Source organism: Crassostrea angulata, chromosome 2 (assembly GCF_025612915.1).
Source record: "Crassostrea angulata isolate pt1a10 chromosome 2, ASM2561291v2, whole genome shotgun sequence".
NCBI lineage: Eukaryota > Metazoa > Mollusca > Bivalvia > Ostreida > Ostreidae > Magallana > Magallana angulata.
In genome coordinates this window covers 14,267,413-14,286,555 of record NC_069112.1, presented here as the reverse complement: position 1 = coordinate 14,286,555, position 19,143 = coordinate 14,267,413, and the positions used below count along the sequence as shown (strand labels likewise).

Below are 19,143 nucleotides of genomic sequence, written 5' to 3'. Positions count from 1 at the left end.
AAAAATAAAGCTTTTGTAACATACACAGTGTCAAATTATATTGTCATGCACAAGAATGATTTTGGGTAGCTCTTCAGGGTTTAGAGGTACAAGCGTTTGCTTCTATTTTCGACTGCCATTAGTTCACAGTGTATACAACAGGAAATAACAGATGAAACAATAACCATTATCAAAGACCTTATATAAGTATATTTTCAACAACACAAGTGTTTATGAATTGATTAATTAAGATGGCAGGTTATGTCCACAATGGTCAAAAAATTGTTACAACAATGGGGTAGCCGACAACATGGCATACCCCCTACATCAACATTTTATGCCCTCCCTGCTGGGAAAAGTAGCACGCTGGGTTGACCGCAATCGTGCTACGGACACAATTCAACGCAAAATTTGATAATATATTTATTACATAATTTAGATTTTCTTAACTCAAATGTCTTATTAGTCCACATAATATATCTATATACATCAACATCAACCACAACAAACTAACTACATACTAAGATAGGTTCGATGGTTAAATTGAAGGTGACAATTACGCCCTCTCGACCACTGTGACGTAAGCAGTAACCCAAAGGGAGCTGCTATCCAGGTCACCATTAGCGGACCAATTACCCAGCTATCTGCTGAAAAGAGAAAGCAAAAAACCAAACGGCAGCAAACTATTTCATAACATTAACTGAATAAACTTAAGGTACATGTAGTATGTCCTTAAAATTTGTAAAAAAAGAAAACATACCACAATACATGTAAAACAAGGGTTGGGTTGGGCGGGTATTTAGATATTATAAAAATATTTTGGGCTCCTTAAATTACCAACCTTGGATCAGTTGGATGGTTAAATTGAAGGTGACAATTACGCCACATGGGCACCTTTGGGCACCAGAGGTGCCCACCGCCACCTCGTGGGGGTAGGCAACTTCAATTTAACACCACTGTGGACATGTGTGTAAGAACCCTAGAATTTAATTCACAGGGAAAAACTATTCCCTCCTTGTTTTTGACAAAGTATTCAAATGCCCCCTGTAGGTTATTTAGATAAATGTTGTTCCCCAGATCCGACAGATGTACACCATCCCGGCTGTACAGTTGTTTAGCTTTTCCTAAAAACTGTGTATGCCTAAGAAGCCTCCCCCCACAACCTAGGATTTCTTTGGCTGCTGCCTTGTTGACCCTGTTTCGTGTCTGCTCCATCGCCCTGACGTTTTTTGAGTATCGCCATGCTACCCTGGGCAGCAAGAACGACCAAACTAGTTTTGTGCTCGGGAAGATAGAAGCAAGTAAACGTAAATCCCACCTTACCCTATCTAACAGCTTTTGGGTTTTTACTTGCCCTATGTCATTGGCACCACAATGGATAACTATAAAATTAGGTGGATTCTCAAACTTGGCTAACCATCTGAGCTTGCAGGCAAGATCAACAAATCGAAACCCCCCAAATGTCGATCCCTCTTGTATGTAGTCCTTAGCCCTGTCCCCCTGGCCTCCTTAAGGCTGCACCTCCTGCATTTCTTACAATGGAGGATCCCACTATCCAGACTGAACATCTTAGCCCTGCAAAATGTATTTAGAACATGTAAGTGGAGACTTGATATAAGTTTGAAATTCACTTGACTTCCATCTCCCTGCAAGCTTTATTTCCTCATCTGATAAACCTTTCTCAGCTGCAGCAGTGGCTGCACCTATCCTAAAGGAATGGGTTGTGTATAACTTACTATTATAACCCTACACTGCCAAAGCTTTACCCTTTACTGCTGAAAACTGATACCTAGTAATTGGTTTGCCATCAAAATGACAATACAGTGGGCCTGATATTTTTGGACGAATTTGCAGGTAATCAATCATACAATGCACTGGACATGTAATGCCTGCATGACTATTTAATACAATTGTTACCCCCTTGTTGAACTGATCAGTCTTGGAATGCCTTAACACTATTTGTAAATTTTTATCTTTAATCTTGACATCTTGAATCCCTAATATAACTTCTGAATTATTACCTTTTGATAAAGTCAGTTCCCCAGCTCTTAGAAATGCAAAGAATGTTAAGGTATAGGCAGACGAAAACAAAATGGCTTCATACGTGTTATGGCATATGCTAGTCAGCACTCTAATCAGTTGAGCAAGCATCTGCTCAGTCAAGGGTAATCTACCGTCCACCCTATTTCTAAGACGCTTTAAACCCCGAAGGAGTTTTGCTACGATAAACCTATTTGTATTATCCATTAAACCCTCAATCTTGCATTTGTACCCAATAGCAGATATGTAAGCTCTTGCTCTTGCATCTGAATAGCCATTGTGGGACAGGTATGCTATAAAATTTACTAATTGATCAAGAGGAGGGGGCCAGGTAACTGACAACTGAGTTAGAACTCTAAACTTTTCAAAAGCAGAAATTCCAGTGATGTATGTAGATGTGGTGTTAACTACATTTGCTGCATTTAACAATCTAGTGGCCTCACTTCCAAGATCAAATTGTGAAACCTTGCTTGAATTGGATCCGGGTCTTTTCTGGCTACAAGAGCAAGGCTCCGAAAACGCCTCCACTGCTTACGAGAAATTGCATCTGTTATGTAGACCAGCTATATGCTTAGCTTTAAATGTAATATTATATTTCATAACAAATAAAACCAGTTGCCTTAGCAAACACATAATTCTTGGTGACTTTGATGACTCTGAGTTCAGAATTGCAACTAAAGCCATATTATCGTTATGAAATTGCACCTTTTTCCCACTTAATGCCTCCCCCCAAACCATCACTGACAATACTATAGGCACTAGCTCTAGAAAAGTTATGCCTCTCATTATAGCCTGATTATTCCAACAAGGCCATTGATAATAAATCCATCTACCCCCAAAATAACATCCACATCCCAGTCCTGCTGAACCAGCACTATCTGTAAACAACTGAAGAACCCTAGAACTAGTCCATTCCCTTTGGGGGAAATAAGCTTTTCCATTAAAATCAACCAATAAACTTAGCCACATTGTCATATCCTGTTTAACAGCTGAATTGAGTCGAATATAAAAATCTGTATTTGAAAATACATATCATTGCATCATAAAACCTTCTGTTAAAAGCTCGGCCACCTCTGACTGCTTTGCTAAAGAAATTAAGCTTTCCTACCAATGATTCTAGTGTACAAACTTTGACCTTTTTTCTAACCATGAGGGCTTCTAATAAACCTCTCGGCTCTAGTATTTTCCCTAGGTATCCTAATACACATTTGATCTGTGTCTATCTCTATACCTAAAAAAATTAAACAAGTGACTGGGCCTTGAGTTTTTCAACTGCCAAAGGAATACCACATTCTGTGCAAATTGACTGAAATGAACTCATGAAATTGTAGCAATATCCTGAACCTTTACTTCCTGCAAAAATAAAATCGTCTTAATAATGCGACAAAGTATCTAAACCTGAATTTTCAACTGTAGCCCACTCTAAAAATGTTGAAAACTTTTCAAAAATGGCACAGGATGATGAACAGCCCATTGGCAAGCATTTATCATAGTAATGTTTTCCTTGAAATTTAAAACCCAACAGCTCAAAGTCCCAAGGACAAATTGGAAGTAACCTAAAAGCATTTTTAATATCAACTTTGCCCAGTTCTGCACCCTGTCCCAACTCTGCAATTATATCCACAACAGAATAAAAAGATGAATATTTTACTGAACATAATTTAGGATCTATAAATGCAATGATACCAAGAGAAGGAGGGTAAGACAGATGTGTGATCATCCTCCAGCCTCCACTTGACTTTGGTACTAAACCTATTGGGGAAATGTGCATATTTGGTAGTGGTGGATTAGAAAATGGACACATAACCCGACCTGCATCAACTTCTTTGTTAATCTTTTCTTCTAATTGATCTTTGTGCTCATTTGCTGACACGAGATTTCTAGAAAACTACCTAACCTTGGCCCCACATAATTTAATTTAAACGCCTTTGATTAATCCTCAAGTAATTCCTTAGCAGCTTCCCTTACTGGATAGTCTTGTAAAATTCTAGAGAATTTATCAACCCTAATTGGTGAATGCCCTAAGTCCCAAATTCCCGAGAATTGCTGAGCTGGGCTGGTGGTTGAGAGTGATTGAGGTCCCTCTTGTCTAAACCTTTGAGGAGAGCCATATCCTGATGGGCGAGGCAGGCGTTGGCTGAAATTTGACACATGTCTACGTGGATGAGCCGACATTGGACAGTTCAACATAGAATGCTCGTGCCCACATTTTATACACATGTGAATATGAACATGGATTTCTGATGCAAAACCCTTGAAAATTGAACGCATAGCACTTATTGACACCATAAAACCCTGAAACTGGAGAAGAATTGCTAGGGCCCACCATATTTCTGAGTCTACTACTGGCCATGACTTGGATGGGTCCATTGCCATCTTAAGCCTAAATTGCTCGTCGTACTGCTTCCACCCAACTGATCTCCTTGCCCCTACTCTAATGTCATGCATGTATAACAAATACTGAGTTTTGTCACTGTGCACAGCAGTAAATATACTCACATAAATTAAAAAGGCATCGGTCCACTTTTCAATTGTAACAATTTTTATGCTAGACCTTGACCCTGAACAAAGCTGACCATCATTGCCCAAGACAAAAACCCTGTCACTTGCACTATCATCAGTGTTAGAATTTTTTAACAATGTAGCTAAATCAATGTATTTGCCCTGAATGATTTTCTGTCTAATTTGTGCATTAACATTGTGACCCAGCGAAAACTGCGAGTTTAATTGGGGCGGAATGCAACCTTCAATACACGCAACTGTTGCGAGTGCATTACCTGGATTGGGTGCAGCATCCAAGCCACCAGGGGCTCCTGGGGCTGCGTCACCATGAAGTGTCACTGGTGCCATCATCTGCGGAACTTCTTCGGAGAGACTCTCTGCCTGTGCGGACGATGTTCCCACGTCGCGGTTTTTTTCATTTCTTATCCTCTTATTCTTCGGCCCCTATGTCCCGTCAGCTTGACCTCTTTTGACCTTTGGCATGTTCGCTCAAAAAATATCCCAATTATTTTAATTTTAAACTTCAAATTCAATTATTATAACGATAAACTAATTCTTTTCACAGTTAAAATATAGAATAGGTACACATATGGTCTGATGGCTAGCATCCATGCCCATTTAAATCTATCTCAATCAATCTAAAATTATGTCATCGAGCGAAAAAAAATAACCGCTTTAGACTTCGATACTTGTTTGCATTAATGAACTGTTATAAATATAAATGCTCAAAACTATTTAGATATTATAAAAATATTTTGGGCTCCTTAAATTACCAACCTTTCCTTTCATCTGCTGTATGAAAATGGGGAGATAATCGGGAAATAAAGTGCCTAAATACCAAACCCTATGCGATCGGATAATGAAATCCCGGATACATTATGTAGATATAAAATTAAGATGATTATTGCGGGGGAGAGCTCTGATAACGGCGCATATTACGAGACAAGCCCAAATATGCGCTATTATCTCAAAGCTATTTAATAGCGGTTTCAAACAAAGTGAAATATCTTAAGTGTTGACAATAAGTCCAGTTACTATATGTTGATTTATGAACCAGTTTCATGATAACGGCTCTATTGAAAACGCAAAAGATCAGGACGACCTAAAATGATGGAATATTGAAGTTGCCTGACTCTAAAGGGAATCATCGGACGGGATCGTACATAAACGATGATAGATTTTAAAATAAATTAACACTGTTAACTTTTCTGTGCGACAAAATCATAAATATGCCCTGAGAAGGCGAGCTATCGCTCAAAAATGGGATGTTCGACTAATCAATAGAGTTGTCTTGTTTTGTTGGCCAGGAGTAAATTTACATGGACAATTGCGGGAAAAAAACTGGAGTAAGAGTATTTAGTGAGTTGTTTATTGTTGTGAGGTTGTTAAAACAAAATGAGAGAAGTACACCCCCCCCCCCCCCTTGAATGCATCGGTTGTTTAAAACATCACTTTGGCAGGAATTTAAAATGATAGTATGGTGTTGTATTACATGTACCTGCCATGGTCAGGGGTACTTTCATAGATCGAAATATGGGCAGTGTGAAGTATATCAACGTTTTAGATTAGAACCTGTGGCCAGTCATAGCCAACTATTTTACAGATGAGCCATACATGTTTCAGGAAGACAATGCACCACCTCATACATCAAAGATGACTAAAGCCTGTTAAGAAAATAACTACATTCCAACTCTCAAATGGCTTGCTCTTCTCCTGATGATAACATATCGATAATATATGGTTGCTTTCATACCTTGCTTTTTATCACTAAAATGTTCATACAGAACTTGTATTTCTCAGTTTCTCGACGGCTACTGTTAGTTATCTGACAAAAGAACAATATTAACAAATTTTATGACAAAACACGACTCAGCAGTAAGGTAAGTAATATTTTTTATTTATCTTGATTTGTTGACAATCAGAATTCACAATCGCTCAAATTTTAATCACTTTTGTCACACCCTGTACATAATTTAATCATTCGAATTGCATTAATTTAAATGGTTTATTTTAATTATCAATGACTAATGGAAGAAAACTCTTTTGATCGTCTCAGTAACAATAACGTACATAGATCATTAACGTAGCTATTCATAAGTGCATATGAAAATATCAGTAACAATGTTTTATTTTATATGTTTTATAATTATTCAGATTTTTTAGTTTCTATAACCAAAATTGTCATTTATGATAAGATATTGTTTTTATATTAAAATGTTCTTGCAATTCAACTCATCTAACGTACTTATTACGATTTTTTTTTTCATTTTTTATCCCTACATCCAACAAAAATTAATATTATGGCCAAAATACATGGGATGCCCAGTCCAAAAGAAACACCGAAAGTGACAGCGAGGTTATCGTCATTAGGTGTGTCTGTAAGAGAGCAATCATAAAAATTATTTATAACATGGTGTTTCTTTCACGTTCAAAACAATATTATACAGAAAACATATAGATGCTGTTTTTTGTTTTTTTTATTTTAGTATTGAAGATCATATTTAAAACATTCATTTCCTTTCTTAAATCCTAATTCATGGCTGATATAATTAAGAAATAAAGTACGAATTTTCGTGAATGTTGCTGAATAACCTTCGAGGTCGAGAAGTTATTGTTCTGAAATATTAAAGCAGAGTCCTTAGCAGGGGCTTTTATGTTTCAAACAACATTTCGAGACCAGTATTTCTACAGATCGTTTCCCCTATAGAAAGACGATCTAGGTCATTTTGACGGCTTTTCCGTGTAACCCCAACGGTTTAGTTAGTAATGTTTACATGTGTACCGATCAAAGGAATCACATGCAGACACCAGAATTTTTTCTTTTGATTTTTAATTCTCTTCACTTATTTATATAATATCTTTGAATCATAATCATAATATTTTAAGGAAAATTTAATGAGATTATAACCACTTCACGTTATATATTTTATGTAAAAACATGCAGTGAAAATGTGCCACGGGATTCTAGGAATAGCCGCATTGATCTCTTTAAAAAAACATTTGAGGCAATACACATCGTTTTAACTGGAACTATCACGTGAAACTGACATGGTTTTAAAGCATTTCACGGTTTGGAGTTGTACTTTTATGATCAGTGCAAGACAAATAGGTATTTCTGATATGATAATATACTGATGACGTTTGTGGTATATTGGTGAATAATGTCTGCGGCAGCTTCATGATCTCGGCAATAACTTACAAGAATTATAAATACAACTAGATATGATCTCGTTACGAGTAACGAGTAGGTCTTCCTTGTGATTTCTGTTTTTAATCATACCATGAATAATCGATATAATTTTAGAATTACCCCCCCCCCCCCCCACACACACACACACACACTTTCAGATAATGTATACAAATCCTTAATTACGTAATAAATGGGTGTTGCAATGAGTTTTCCAGATAGGTATTGCTACAAATAACAACTTTGCTTTTATAATGCATTACGAAATCTTAATCGTTTTTATGTAAATTGTAATAGACTCTAAGAGTTTCTTGCCACCCCCCCCCCCCCGAAAAAAAGGGGCCAGCCCCTTTTTCTTGATTTCGTTGGAAAGAACTTATGATTATCTACTACTTTTGTTATACATGTCTTAACAAAATATCAACTCATAAAAAGATACAGATCAAAACGTATGAAAATTTTGAATAGAAATTCGTACCCAATTTTCGAGCCCAGGCGAGCTCGAAGAAATGGCGCCACTGGCGTAAAACAATATAATAGTGCACAACTTCAAACTATACACTACCTATCCTGAAAATTTCGTATTCATATCTTTAATAGTTTCTGAGATCAGCTCTGCACAAAAAAGGTCGTAAATAGATAGAAATTCCGCCGTAACTCGGTACCGGAAGTGACGATTTCAAAATTTCAAAAAACGTCTAGAATTATGACCTATGGCAATCATCTGTGAAAAAATTGTCAAAATCGGCTGAATAGTTTCTGAGAAATCGCGTGCACAAAATTTGTGGAAAAAAATAATAATAAGAAACAGTACGAAAACAATAAGGTCTTCCGTTGGAAACGGAAGACCTTAATTATCTCTACATTTCATGTAATTTGAATGTATTATTATATTGACTCTAAGGATGTGTGTTAATGTGACTTCATTTTACAGTTTCATACATGCCTTGTGTTGAAGGAGTTCCACATTTTAAACCCATCCATCCTTCTTTACAACCTTCATCACAAACTCCCGTGAAGCGGCTACAGGTTCCATTTCCACTACAGTAGGTGCTACATTTATGCAGACAATCTACTCCAAAATGTCCATGCGAGCATGCTGTTAAAGAGCAAATTGGTTATAAAACTATTGTTTTAATATCTAAAACACATTTATTTCCATTAATTAATTCTTCTTATTTATTTCATTTTGACTTTGATAAATAAAAACTATCTACTATAAATCGATTATTATACCAACAAACGTTGCATCCCATACATTTTTTTTTAACTTTCATTGGTTATATTAAAAACCGTTGGCCTTTTTTATTAGTGTAGAACAGTTATAATTTATGTTATTGCAATCGTTGTCATATTGTTTATGTACATGTATCTGCCATTCGAATTGATATTGTGCTTTACTAATAGTTCATTATACAGTTGTATATATTAAGAGATTACTAGTCTCTCTTTTCGATATCATAGATTCGCTGTATTATAATCCAGTTTTTATGTTAAGGATGATGCACGGCCATTCTGTACGTTTGAGAATAAGAATGTAAACATTTCTTAAAATAGCTTGTTTCATGCCGAAACCGGCCAAAAATGCTGCTGAAAGAATTAAAAGCAATAAATATGAAGTTCGACATGTCATTTTGAAATGAAAATATAACGTCAATGTATCTCCATAGACACAGGAGTACTAACTATAGATTGGATTTTTCTTGTTCTTAAATAGATCCCATGCCGACTGATAAAAATAGGGTACCCTATCCTGAGGCAAAATTACAACTAAAATGAGCAAGATTCAAACTTTTTCTCAACAAATGGTTGTAGAGAGGTCAACAATGAACCTCCTTCATATTTTTTTTTTAAATCTTCAAAATAAGCCTGTAGCTGCGCAGTTAAACAGTTGTTCTGAGTGATTAAAAATACATCGTCCTGTTCTTGTATGCACACTTTTTAAATAAAATGACATGTAGGACTTCTTATTTATTGCTTTTATATCTTTGGCAACATTTTTGGCCAGTTTCAGGCAGAAACAAGCCAGTTCAAGAAATGTTTACATTCTTATCCTCAAATGAACAAAATGGCTGCACATCCCTCTTAAATTTCGAACCCCTTTTAAGGCCCTAGTATTACAGTATTAGTTAGAGCGTCACGATTTTACAATTAAGAATCTACATTATTTGTAAATACTTGCATAGTAATTACACAAATTTTAGCATTGTACTTCCCGAAAAAGTGTTTTTCAAAAACATTTTTCCTCTATATTTTTTATTAAACTTTGACCCCCTTTTGGGGCACCAGTTAGGGCCCGGGCGTTACAATTTAACAATTTAGAATGTTCAGTATATATTCACGATTTCCTGTAAATATTAGCATTTAGACAGTAAAAAGACAATTCAAAATGAGTTTTAAGGCCACTTAAATACAATTAAAGGTGATTAAATGCGGGTTTAAATACGTTTTGACATTTAAAACCTACATGTATAAGCGCTTCCTTAAAAGGGACGTAAAGGTGGCTTATAGATCGTATGAAACCCCTTAAGTATCCCTTAAGCCACCTTTAAGGAATTGCTAAATGATGGATTCTCTTTGTTGTTAATTGTTACTTACATTCTTTGCAATCCTCTCCTTTATACCCTTTTGAGCATCCGTTCAAGCAGCTTCCATTGATGTGATGACAATGGCTGACATTAAAACAATGACCGCACTTGAACTGACAGTCAGTTCCAAAAAAACCAATTCCGCACCCTTCAAAAGAAATCATAATTATGTATTTTAAGTTTCGTAAAACTCCTCTTAAAGGGGTATGTAAACAGGTACAGTGCACGCATTTCAAAAGTATAATCTTCTTTGGCTGTTTTTAAAAAAACTGACTTAATATGCAACACTGTTAAGGTTTACATTGTGGTCGCGCCTGCCATAAAGTACGGGAAATATAGACTATGACTTCACACAAAACGTCATCTAAAATGCTCCAAAACAAAATAATTAGCCTTTGTTATTTGTGTGAACACATTAAACTACATTAAAAGTTATCTCTTAATGCAACTTTATAGTCAAAAAGACCAAAAAGTTTTAATATAAACAACTGACTGATCGCGATGCACTTGTCAATGTGATGTCCTATTGTAAATTTTGACGCATATCATGTGTTAAGAGAGGCGTTTGTTATCTGTACAAACACATTTAAATACATGGATACATTTTATATTTGTTCTTATAAAATATAAACTCTGTACAAAGCAGCATCACTTTTCAGTATCTAATCGAAAAGTAAAATTTAACTATTAAGTAAATGTTGAATTCGATAAGGTTATATCTTTGCGATGTAGAAATTTTTATGACCGCCATTCTGGAGAGCTATCAACATATATCAAGTGATTGTCAATCAAGCGGTTCACGCTACGTTTAAAACAAAATGGTATCTACTACGCTGCTTTCATTTAATATCAAACTCGTATAATAATAAAATTAACTTTGCATAAATATTTTGTAATAAAAGATGCATCGTTTCATGAATATTTCATTTAAATACCTTTATATTATCAAGCCTTAATAATGCTGCGTTTCTATAATAAACAAAATATATAGTGCCGTTGTTTTCTTTTAATAAAGTATTTTAATTGAAATAAAATCGGTTTTAAAACAACATTTTACAAAACACATTAATTTCTTATCAAAATACCCCAGCCGCTTTATTTTCGTAAGCGAGTTATACATTTCAACTCCTGACATCATTTGCACTTTGCTCAGTAACTAATCAAACAGAACAGACCCTTAACAAGAATACGAAAAACCTCTTACTTTGATCACAAGTGATTGTCGTCCAACCTGATTTACAGCCACGGTCGCACCGTCCTGTTACTCTGTCACATCTTGAGGTCACATAACAGTTTTTGCTGCATTGTTGCAAGCAGTTTTGACCGTAATACCCCAATGGACATTCTAAAAACATATAACTTGTGTCCGAGTTATTGAACAATTTGACAATGATTTCTTTTAATAAGTGTTACATCTACATTCTAAAGTATCATTACATGTTTGGTTTTCATTTTTCATTTTTATTGAGGATATTAACTAAAAATGCTTCAAAATACTACAACTTAAAGGTTTAAATGAAAATCATATTCATATTTGAAAATGTCAATACATGTCACCTCTCATTTATATCCTGTTAATCGAAGAATGCAAGAAAAAACACATGCAAATAAGGTATGACGCTCTTCCTTCAGTTTAGTGAGAGATAACTAAAATGTGACTGAATGGCACTGTCATGAATTACGGTCACCTTTACAGACCATTCAGCAAAAGTTTAGTCGACTGAATGTCAGAGCACCATCCCTTTGTTGTGATTAAAATTCAAACCTTCATGGCACATATCCCCATATAAACCATCCGCACAGCCATGAATGCATGTTCCGTTTACATGATGACATGAGGTTCCGTTTCTGCAGTTACTGCATTTAAAAGCACATTCCAATCCGTATGTCATCTTGTCACACACTATATTAAAACATATGTAAAGTGGGAAATAACTTTTTTTTTTTTATCGCACATGCTTATATGAATATTGTAGATTTATCTAAATTGCTTATATTTCATAAGGGAGCAATATGCTATTCAATACTTCAAATCAACTTTAATTCTTTTAAATCAAACAATCATAATTTTTTGCTTCATAACGCTGGAATTGCTAACTTGTTTTGACGATTTTTTATATCCTCATTGATTAGTAATGCACTAAAAATCATTTTTTTCAAGAAATTTGTAAATAACATATATGCATAAAAACTTACTGTGTTTACAGCTCTGATCCTTGTATCCTGGAAGGCAACCAAGACAGTAACCTGTGCCGATGTTACATCTTTTCTCCTGACAGTTTGCTGGGCAGGGTAAATTACAATCATTGCCAAAATATCCGGGTTTTCTACATCCTTAAAAGATAATTTTTTATAGTTTTATCTCTGTCATTAGCACATATACAGATTAAATGCTTTAATTTGAAATGAAAGACCCTTCTGTTTTTATTCGTTTTTTTTATTAGGGTCGTCCGTTTCCAACGAAAGACCCTTTTTTAAATTCTTCGGTTTCTTTCTATTATTATTGGGGTTCTTTAGGTTTCTTATTATTCTTAATTTAGGGTCTTCCATTTCCAACGTATACGTATTTTGTAAAGCTTAATTTTCATTCTGCGTTCTAGGTTTTAAAATAGCCTAAAGTTCAAAGTAAAATTTATCTCATAACAAAAATAATTCGATTTTTGTGACTTTGACACATTCGGATTTTTTTTTGTTCAGTCGTTCTTGAAATCGTAAAGGTTTTTGAACCAAGAATCATTCGGATTTTGCTAAGTCGTACGAAAAATTATTCGGTTTTTTTTTATCTTTTTGTTTAAGTTACTTTTGTTATTGGTTAAAGAACTCTTCTTCTTACAGGAATATCTAGCTTTATTCTGGACGTATATGTAAGACCCACTTAGAGCTTTGCTTTAGTTTTTTTTTCTTTCTGACTCCTTAAAGACTTCATAACTCAAAAAGTTTCGAACCGATTTAAATGAAACTTTCAGAGATTATGTGCACCGAATATACCTCAACTATTGTTGAGTTTCGATGACAAGGTTACACCCGTTTTTACGTTTCGTCGTTTTCACAATTTTTAAAAAGTCATTTTGTCCAGGCAGTTTCTCAAAAACGCTTTAGGATAGATGCTTGAAATTTTCTGTGGTTATGAATTTACCTGTGAAATATTTTTTTCTCACTGTTATTTTACTTCCTTTCTCAACGATTTTCTAACCGATTTCGATGAAACCTTTAGAGATTTTTGCACGCTAGTGTCCATCAAAGAAGGTTTAAAGAAACCGTCACGATTTTTATGACGTTACGTAATTTTTAAAATTTTGAAAAAGTCATTTTGTCCGGGACTTTTCTGTAAAATGTTTCAAGATAAGAGACTTGAAATTTCTTGTGCTCATACACTTGTAATTTTGCCTCCGTAATAAGGTTGGAAATGCAAATCCGTCACTTCCGAAACCGGAAGTGAATCTAATATTTTCAAAAATTTTAAATTTCCGTTTCAAACTGGAGACTTTGCTGTTTTTGTTCGGTTTCTTTTTCCCTATTTATATTATTTTTTCCAACCAATTTTGTGTACGCGAATTCTCTTAAACTACTTGACCGTTTAACATGAAACTTTTTGATCTGATAGCTAATGATCTGAACCTTATTGAATTTTTCTTTTATAATGACGTCACTTCCAGTTTTGAGATATTTACAATATAACGATTTTCTGAGGGTCGGCTTGTCTAGGGGTCAACTTCTAAGCGCTTTAGGATATTGAGTTCAAAATTTTAGGGATTGTAGGAAAAAAGGTTTTAGATCTGACATGTGGTATACATATTTTCCTGTGACCAACAGCGCCGAAGGTCGCCCGAGCTCGAAAATTACGGTTAAAAACGTCGTGATTTTTCGTGCTTTCTTTCAATATTTTTTTATTTTAATAGTATTTTGTTATAACATGTAAAACAAAAAAACTTTACAAAGTCAAGAGCTTTCATTTTGACATCAAAAAAAAGAGGTTGGCCCTTTAAATAAGGGGTTGAGAGGGCTCTAAAAAAAACAATAATAACTTTTTACTGTGAAATATTCTTAATACGTTATAGAAACAATTATGTTTATTCTAACGTTATTTTCCTGTACATGGCATTGATTTAATCCTATGTTACGTAATTAGGGATTTTAATGGACCAGAAGTCCAAATTAAGAACCGTGCAAAAACAATAAGTCTCCAAATTTCATTCGGGAGACTTAATAATAAGGATTAAATAGAGATAGGATCATCAAACATCAATAATTTAAAGATAATTGACAATTTCTGATTCTAACGGGGTCAGGATGAGCCCTTAGGGTCATGATTTACATGCCATAATGATCTGATGCGCCTGCATGACCTAATGAGGAATAATGGTTTTTATGATATTCGATAATTTCAGGAAGAGCACTTGGGATCATGACCTACATACCATCTTTAATGCCTTGAACAAAGAAACAATAATATAATATGTACATGATATATGATTCAATTTAAGAAACCAGATATAGATTTATCATCAGTTTTGTAATACTTCCTATGTATATATACATGTACATGTATTAGTTTGTGTTTTGTTCTATACTATTCTATACTATTCATGTTCATGACTGTAGCATGGCTTAGTCTTATTCTAAATTACATTAAAAAATTGTCAAATATATGACTTGGAACCCCCACCCCCAAACAAACTCAAATATAAACTGTTCTCTCTCCCCCCCCCCCCCCCCCTCCCTTGTCGAATGATCTATTAAAATCAAAATATAATTTGGGTGTCTAAAAACTTTTATAAACTGGTAAAAAATGTTATTCTTAAAAAAAATTACATTTCATCTTGCATAATTGACAAATGATCTATTGAGATATGATCAGAGGTCATATTTCTACCTTGGGGTCAATAAGTAGTATTCATTGACAAGTTAAAATTAATAACAATAAATGATTCAAATTATAAATGTTTATACTCCACATTCACCCCCCCCCCCCAATCTAACCTGGTTATAAAGATTCAGTCTTCTTAAAACATTCTTACATGTGTACAGTAGCAAATTTTAAACCATTTCTTGATTGCTTTTTCTCTCGTGATTCACATTAACATTTTGGAAATTGCTTAATTCAATTTTTAAGATTTATAAACAAAATGTTATATGCATCACTGCCATGTGTATTCGCCTATTTGGGGCAATTGTAAAGTCTCCAAAACAAAGCAGTGACATCATTAGGCTAGGATTTACCCACATAGATCAAACACTACTGTATAACATATGAATAAGATAAAATACATTATTTCTAGTTCTAAAATGTCAGGGTGTCTTCAACGGGGCATAATCTATATACAATTTTACGCGCAATGACACAAAGAGCAAAAATAAATTATATGGTTTAGGGATGCATGAGGATCTCAGAAGTTAACAAAATATACAGTGTATCATATCATTTCCTATTGCATAAAGGCGGGGGGAGGGGGTTAAAGACAACGCCTGGGGGTCATTAATGTACTTTACACCATTTGATGTATCATAATGACATTAGAAGATATTTTGTATTTTCCTGTTTCGTGGGGTCAGAACAGTCCCATAAGGTCATGACCTACATTGTATTTGATGCATTATAATACATTAAGAAAGAAATACTCCTTCCTTCCTATTATAACTCATATAAAAATATTAAGTGTCTACACCTACTTACATGTAATACACACATTTAATAAAAAATTGTTTATACAGGGTCAATATGGGGTCAACTCAATAGTGCATGCAGTCTGCAGCTGGTCTGACAAATAAAAAAAACACCTTTTGCAACTGAAATGACAGAAACTTTAAAAATGCGAAAAAAAGGAAATCTAAAACCGGCAACCGCCACGGGGAGGGGGCATAATTTAATTTTAATTTTGTTTGTAATAATTATATAGACCATTATACTTTCTATCACATAAAATGTTAAAATTATTGATTAACTGAAAATTCACTGCTAACAGTTCTACCCCAAATTGCACATAAAGTGCTGCTAATGTCATGATGTGTATTATCATATGGGAAGGGATCTCATCCTTCAGTTATGAAAATTATAAATTTGAATTGTATTACCGGAGATTGCATGTAGCCTTCATTTTTAATTAAACGGGTATTACTGTCTAATGACTGCATCTAGTTTTTATAGATAAGGTGATAGTATTACAGAGGCCTGTTAGTCTGAGGTTGAGACATGTTGAAATTCATTGTATGTATAGTACTTATTGTCGTCATTACGATTCTTTACGATTTACTTTTCATTTATTGGTTACTTACCATAAACTTCAACCTCGCACAAATCACTGTACGCAAACTCTGAGTAATAGCTCGGATAAACAACCTCCGGCCTGCGCTCGTTGTAAAAAATGACGTAACGTGCATGAAATGGACATTGAATTCGTTGGTCCTCTGATGGCGTGCCTACAGCATTTTGTATTTCATGGAAACAACGATGACCGTCGTCCTTCGAAGTTGTATTTGAAACATACAAGGAAAACCCTGCCATCCGAGATGTGAATGACGTTGGTCCTATTCAAAAATCAAAATAAACAAATTAAGATTTATAGAATATGCTTAATATTAAGCATGTTGCATCCAAAATTATAATGTAAGGATAGACACATATTTCTGAAGGCAAAACATGCATAATATCCACATACTCATTTGGTAAATAAACACAATATGATATATATCATACAGGTATGTTATCAATGTTAATCTTTGTGCTTGCAGTTTTAATTTTCAAAATAAAAAAAATATGACAACTGTCATTGCGATCTTTTGGATAATTTTGTATTGTATGATAGTGAGGTTAATATACACATTTGATCGTTAAATATATTTTTTTACAAAACTAAAGAAACAAGAAAATATAGTGACGCAAGCGTCAAGTGGGCAGTAAAAATATAAATGTTGTATAAATCATCATTGATTGTTTACAAAAAAAAACACACACCAAAGAAGAAAATAACGAGTTGGTTGTACTATTAATTTTAATGGTAAATTTTAATATATTTCCAGCAACACGTTTTGAAGTTGAACATTTTACTATTAATATAAAGAATCGAGTTTGTTACTGCAACCATTTCTATCGGTAATTGTATGTCCATTGCCATAGGAGAACACATTGATATGTACATTATTCTAATACAAAGTTCAACTGATCATTATTCTCTTAAAGATAATGTATTTCAAACCATTTTTATTTTTTGTTGCATTGTTTTAAATTGAAATTGAATGTATTAGTTTATATGATTTCAAGGGACCACATTATAAAATAGAAATGGATTATTTTAAAAGGACATATAAGATCATGTGCTCGTCCGGTAAATTAATTAAAGTTTTCTACTACAATTGATTATTCACATTGAAATATAATAAGTACACACATAAAGTCTTTTTATTTGACGCAGACAATAGAAATTAAAAAATGTCATAATTTATAAAAAATTTCATGTCATTCAGGTCTTAGGTATTCCAGCTCTTTAGTATCTCCCATATACCAATACATTGTTTTGAAAAGAATGAAAAATTCCGAAATTTTTCGAATAGATTAAAGTTGCGATGAAACACGACAGTCTATGACCGTCTTTTCATTTATGAGAAATACAAAAAAATATGTAATATTTTTTAAAGGCATAAGACATGTTTCACATGCAAATTTAATTTTAATTCATAAAAACATTCATGATATTAATTCTATTAAAAACTGTCCCGCAGAAGCGCAGTTACAATATCTAAATGCATATCAGATAACAGACCGCCTTTTGGCGGCCAGTAAAAAATCGATAGTATTGAAATGTAAATTTTTCTCAGTCAGGACATCCTTAAATATTCCCTTCCAAGTAAAAGCAAATGTAACAATACAAATTTTCAGTGACAATGTTTTTTTTATCATGGTAATAAAGAACAACTGCACAATTAGATTACTTACAGCATACATAAAACTTGCACTTCGTATTACTTAAAAAATAAAAAAAAGAGCATTTAATTATTTGTAAAAATTTTGTTACGGAGCAAAACAAAATCCTTTTAAAATGCTTTGCCTTGCCGTTGTTGTTTATTCTCATTTTGGTAAATAATATATTTATAACCATGAAATTATCTTTAATTTTTTTTTTTTTTTGTGTTACAGGCAGCGACATTACAATCTGTAAATACTTTAACTAATTGGCTCACTTTATAATCTCATTGAAAAAAAATGATTATACATATAACGTTTTTCATTCCTCATTTTATGCTATACATTACTTTTCTCATTATCTGTCCTGTAGAAAATATCGATATGGCTGATGCTGACCACCGCCCCCAAGTCAACCCCCCAAGTTGCCTCCGTGTAATTGTTGTCAGCCGAGATCGAACATTGACCTCCCGCTGCAGAACGATCAGAGTAATCTCCATCCACCGCATTCTGACTTCCATAGTCCTTATCTGTATATGGCCATGGATGCTGTTCCCAAGCAGATCTTCGTAACGCTAAATTTTCTTAAGATTACAAAACAGAAACGACGTTATTTGTTGTAAGCGAGATAAGTTAAGAACATTCATTTGAAAAAAAAAATGCAGGATGTATTAAAATTTATTATTGTTTTTACAACTAATTTATAAATGAAATCCTACCAAAACTAATCTATGCGCTTGAAATTCAACCTGTTCTCATTTTTCAGAAAAGCGGCTAAATGAAACCAATAAAATGATCAAAATTGTTCCTCAACATAATATATGCAATTTAATGTAACAATAACGCAACATGTTTATATCTAAAAGGAAATTAACTATAAGTGATTATTTTAAAAATTCCTGCTTTCCACACTGTTTTTTAAATGGTACAGTGGGCAGTCCATTATTTGT

General features: G+C 33.9%; 1 protein-coding gene and 1 pseudogene across 3 annotated transcripts; both read right to left on the bottom strand.

Moving 5' to 3' along the window:
- Window positions 1-514: 514 nt before the first annotated feature.
- LOC128171830 (uncharacterized) lies at window positions 515-5,004 on the bottom strand (annotated as a pseudogene).
- Window positions 5,005-5,948: 944 nt separating this feature from the next.
- On the bottom strand, window positions 5,949-18,775 carry LOC128171828 (multiple epidermal growth factor-like domains protein 10). Of its 3 annotated transcripts, none has more exons than XM_052837609.1 (8): window positions 18,544-18,677; window positions 16,570-16,821; window positions 12,493-12,630; window positions 12,062-12,199; window positions 11,501-11,641; window positions 10,307-10,444; window positions 8,655-8,807; window positions 5,949-6,346 (listed from the first exon to the last, which is right to left on the bottom strand). In XM_052837609.1, exons 2-8 carry the CDS (start codon window positions 16,796-16,798, stop codon window positions 6,339-6,341), a joined length of 945 nt encoding a protein of 314 aa, XP_052693569.1. In that variant the 5' UTR covers window positions 16,799-16,821; window positions 18,544-18,677; the 3' UTR covers window positions 5,949-6,338. The 3 variants fall into 3 exon arrangements, with proteins under 3 accessions (XP_052693569.1, XP_052693570.1, XP_052693568.1); XM_052837610.1 differs by lacking the exon at window positions 5,949-6,346 and adding an exon at window positions 6,404-6,897 and having other exon boundaries at window positions 18,544-18,775; XM_052837608.1 differs by lacking the exon at window positions 5,949-6,346 and adding an exon at window positions 6,404-6,897 and having other exon boundaries at window positions 8,651-8,807.
- Window positions 18,776-19,143: the final 368 nt, after the last annotated feature.

Bases quoted from the DNA above. Each gene is read 5' to 3' on its own strand.
- LOC128171828 (XM_052837610.1), bottom strand. From the start codon at position 16,798: ATGGCAGGGTTTTCCTTGTATGTTTCAAATACAACTTCGAAGGACGAC. The intron at 12,631-16,569 runs GTAAGTAACCAA...TTATCTTTTAAG, and splicing joins GTGCGAGGTTGAAGTTTATG to GATGTAGAAAACCCGGATAT. The intron at 6,898-8,654 runs GCATGTATGAAA...GCTCTCTTACAG, and splicing joins TGGAACTCCTTCAACACAAG to ACACACCTAATGACGATAAC.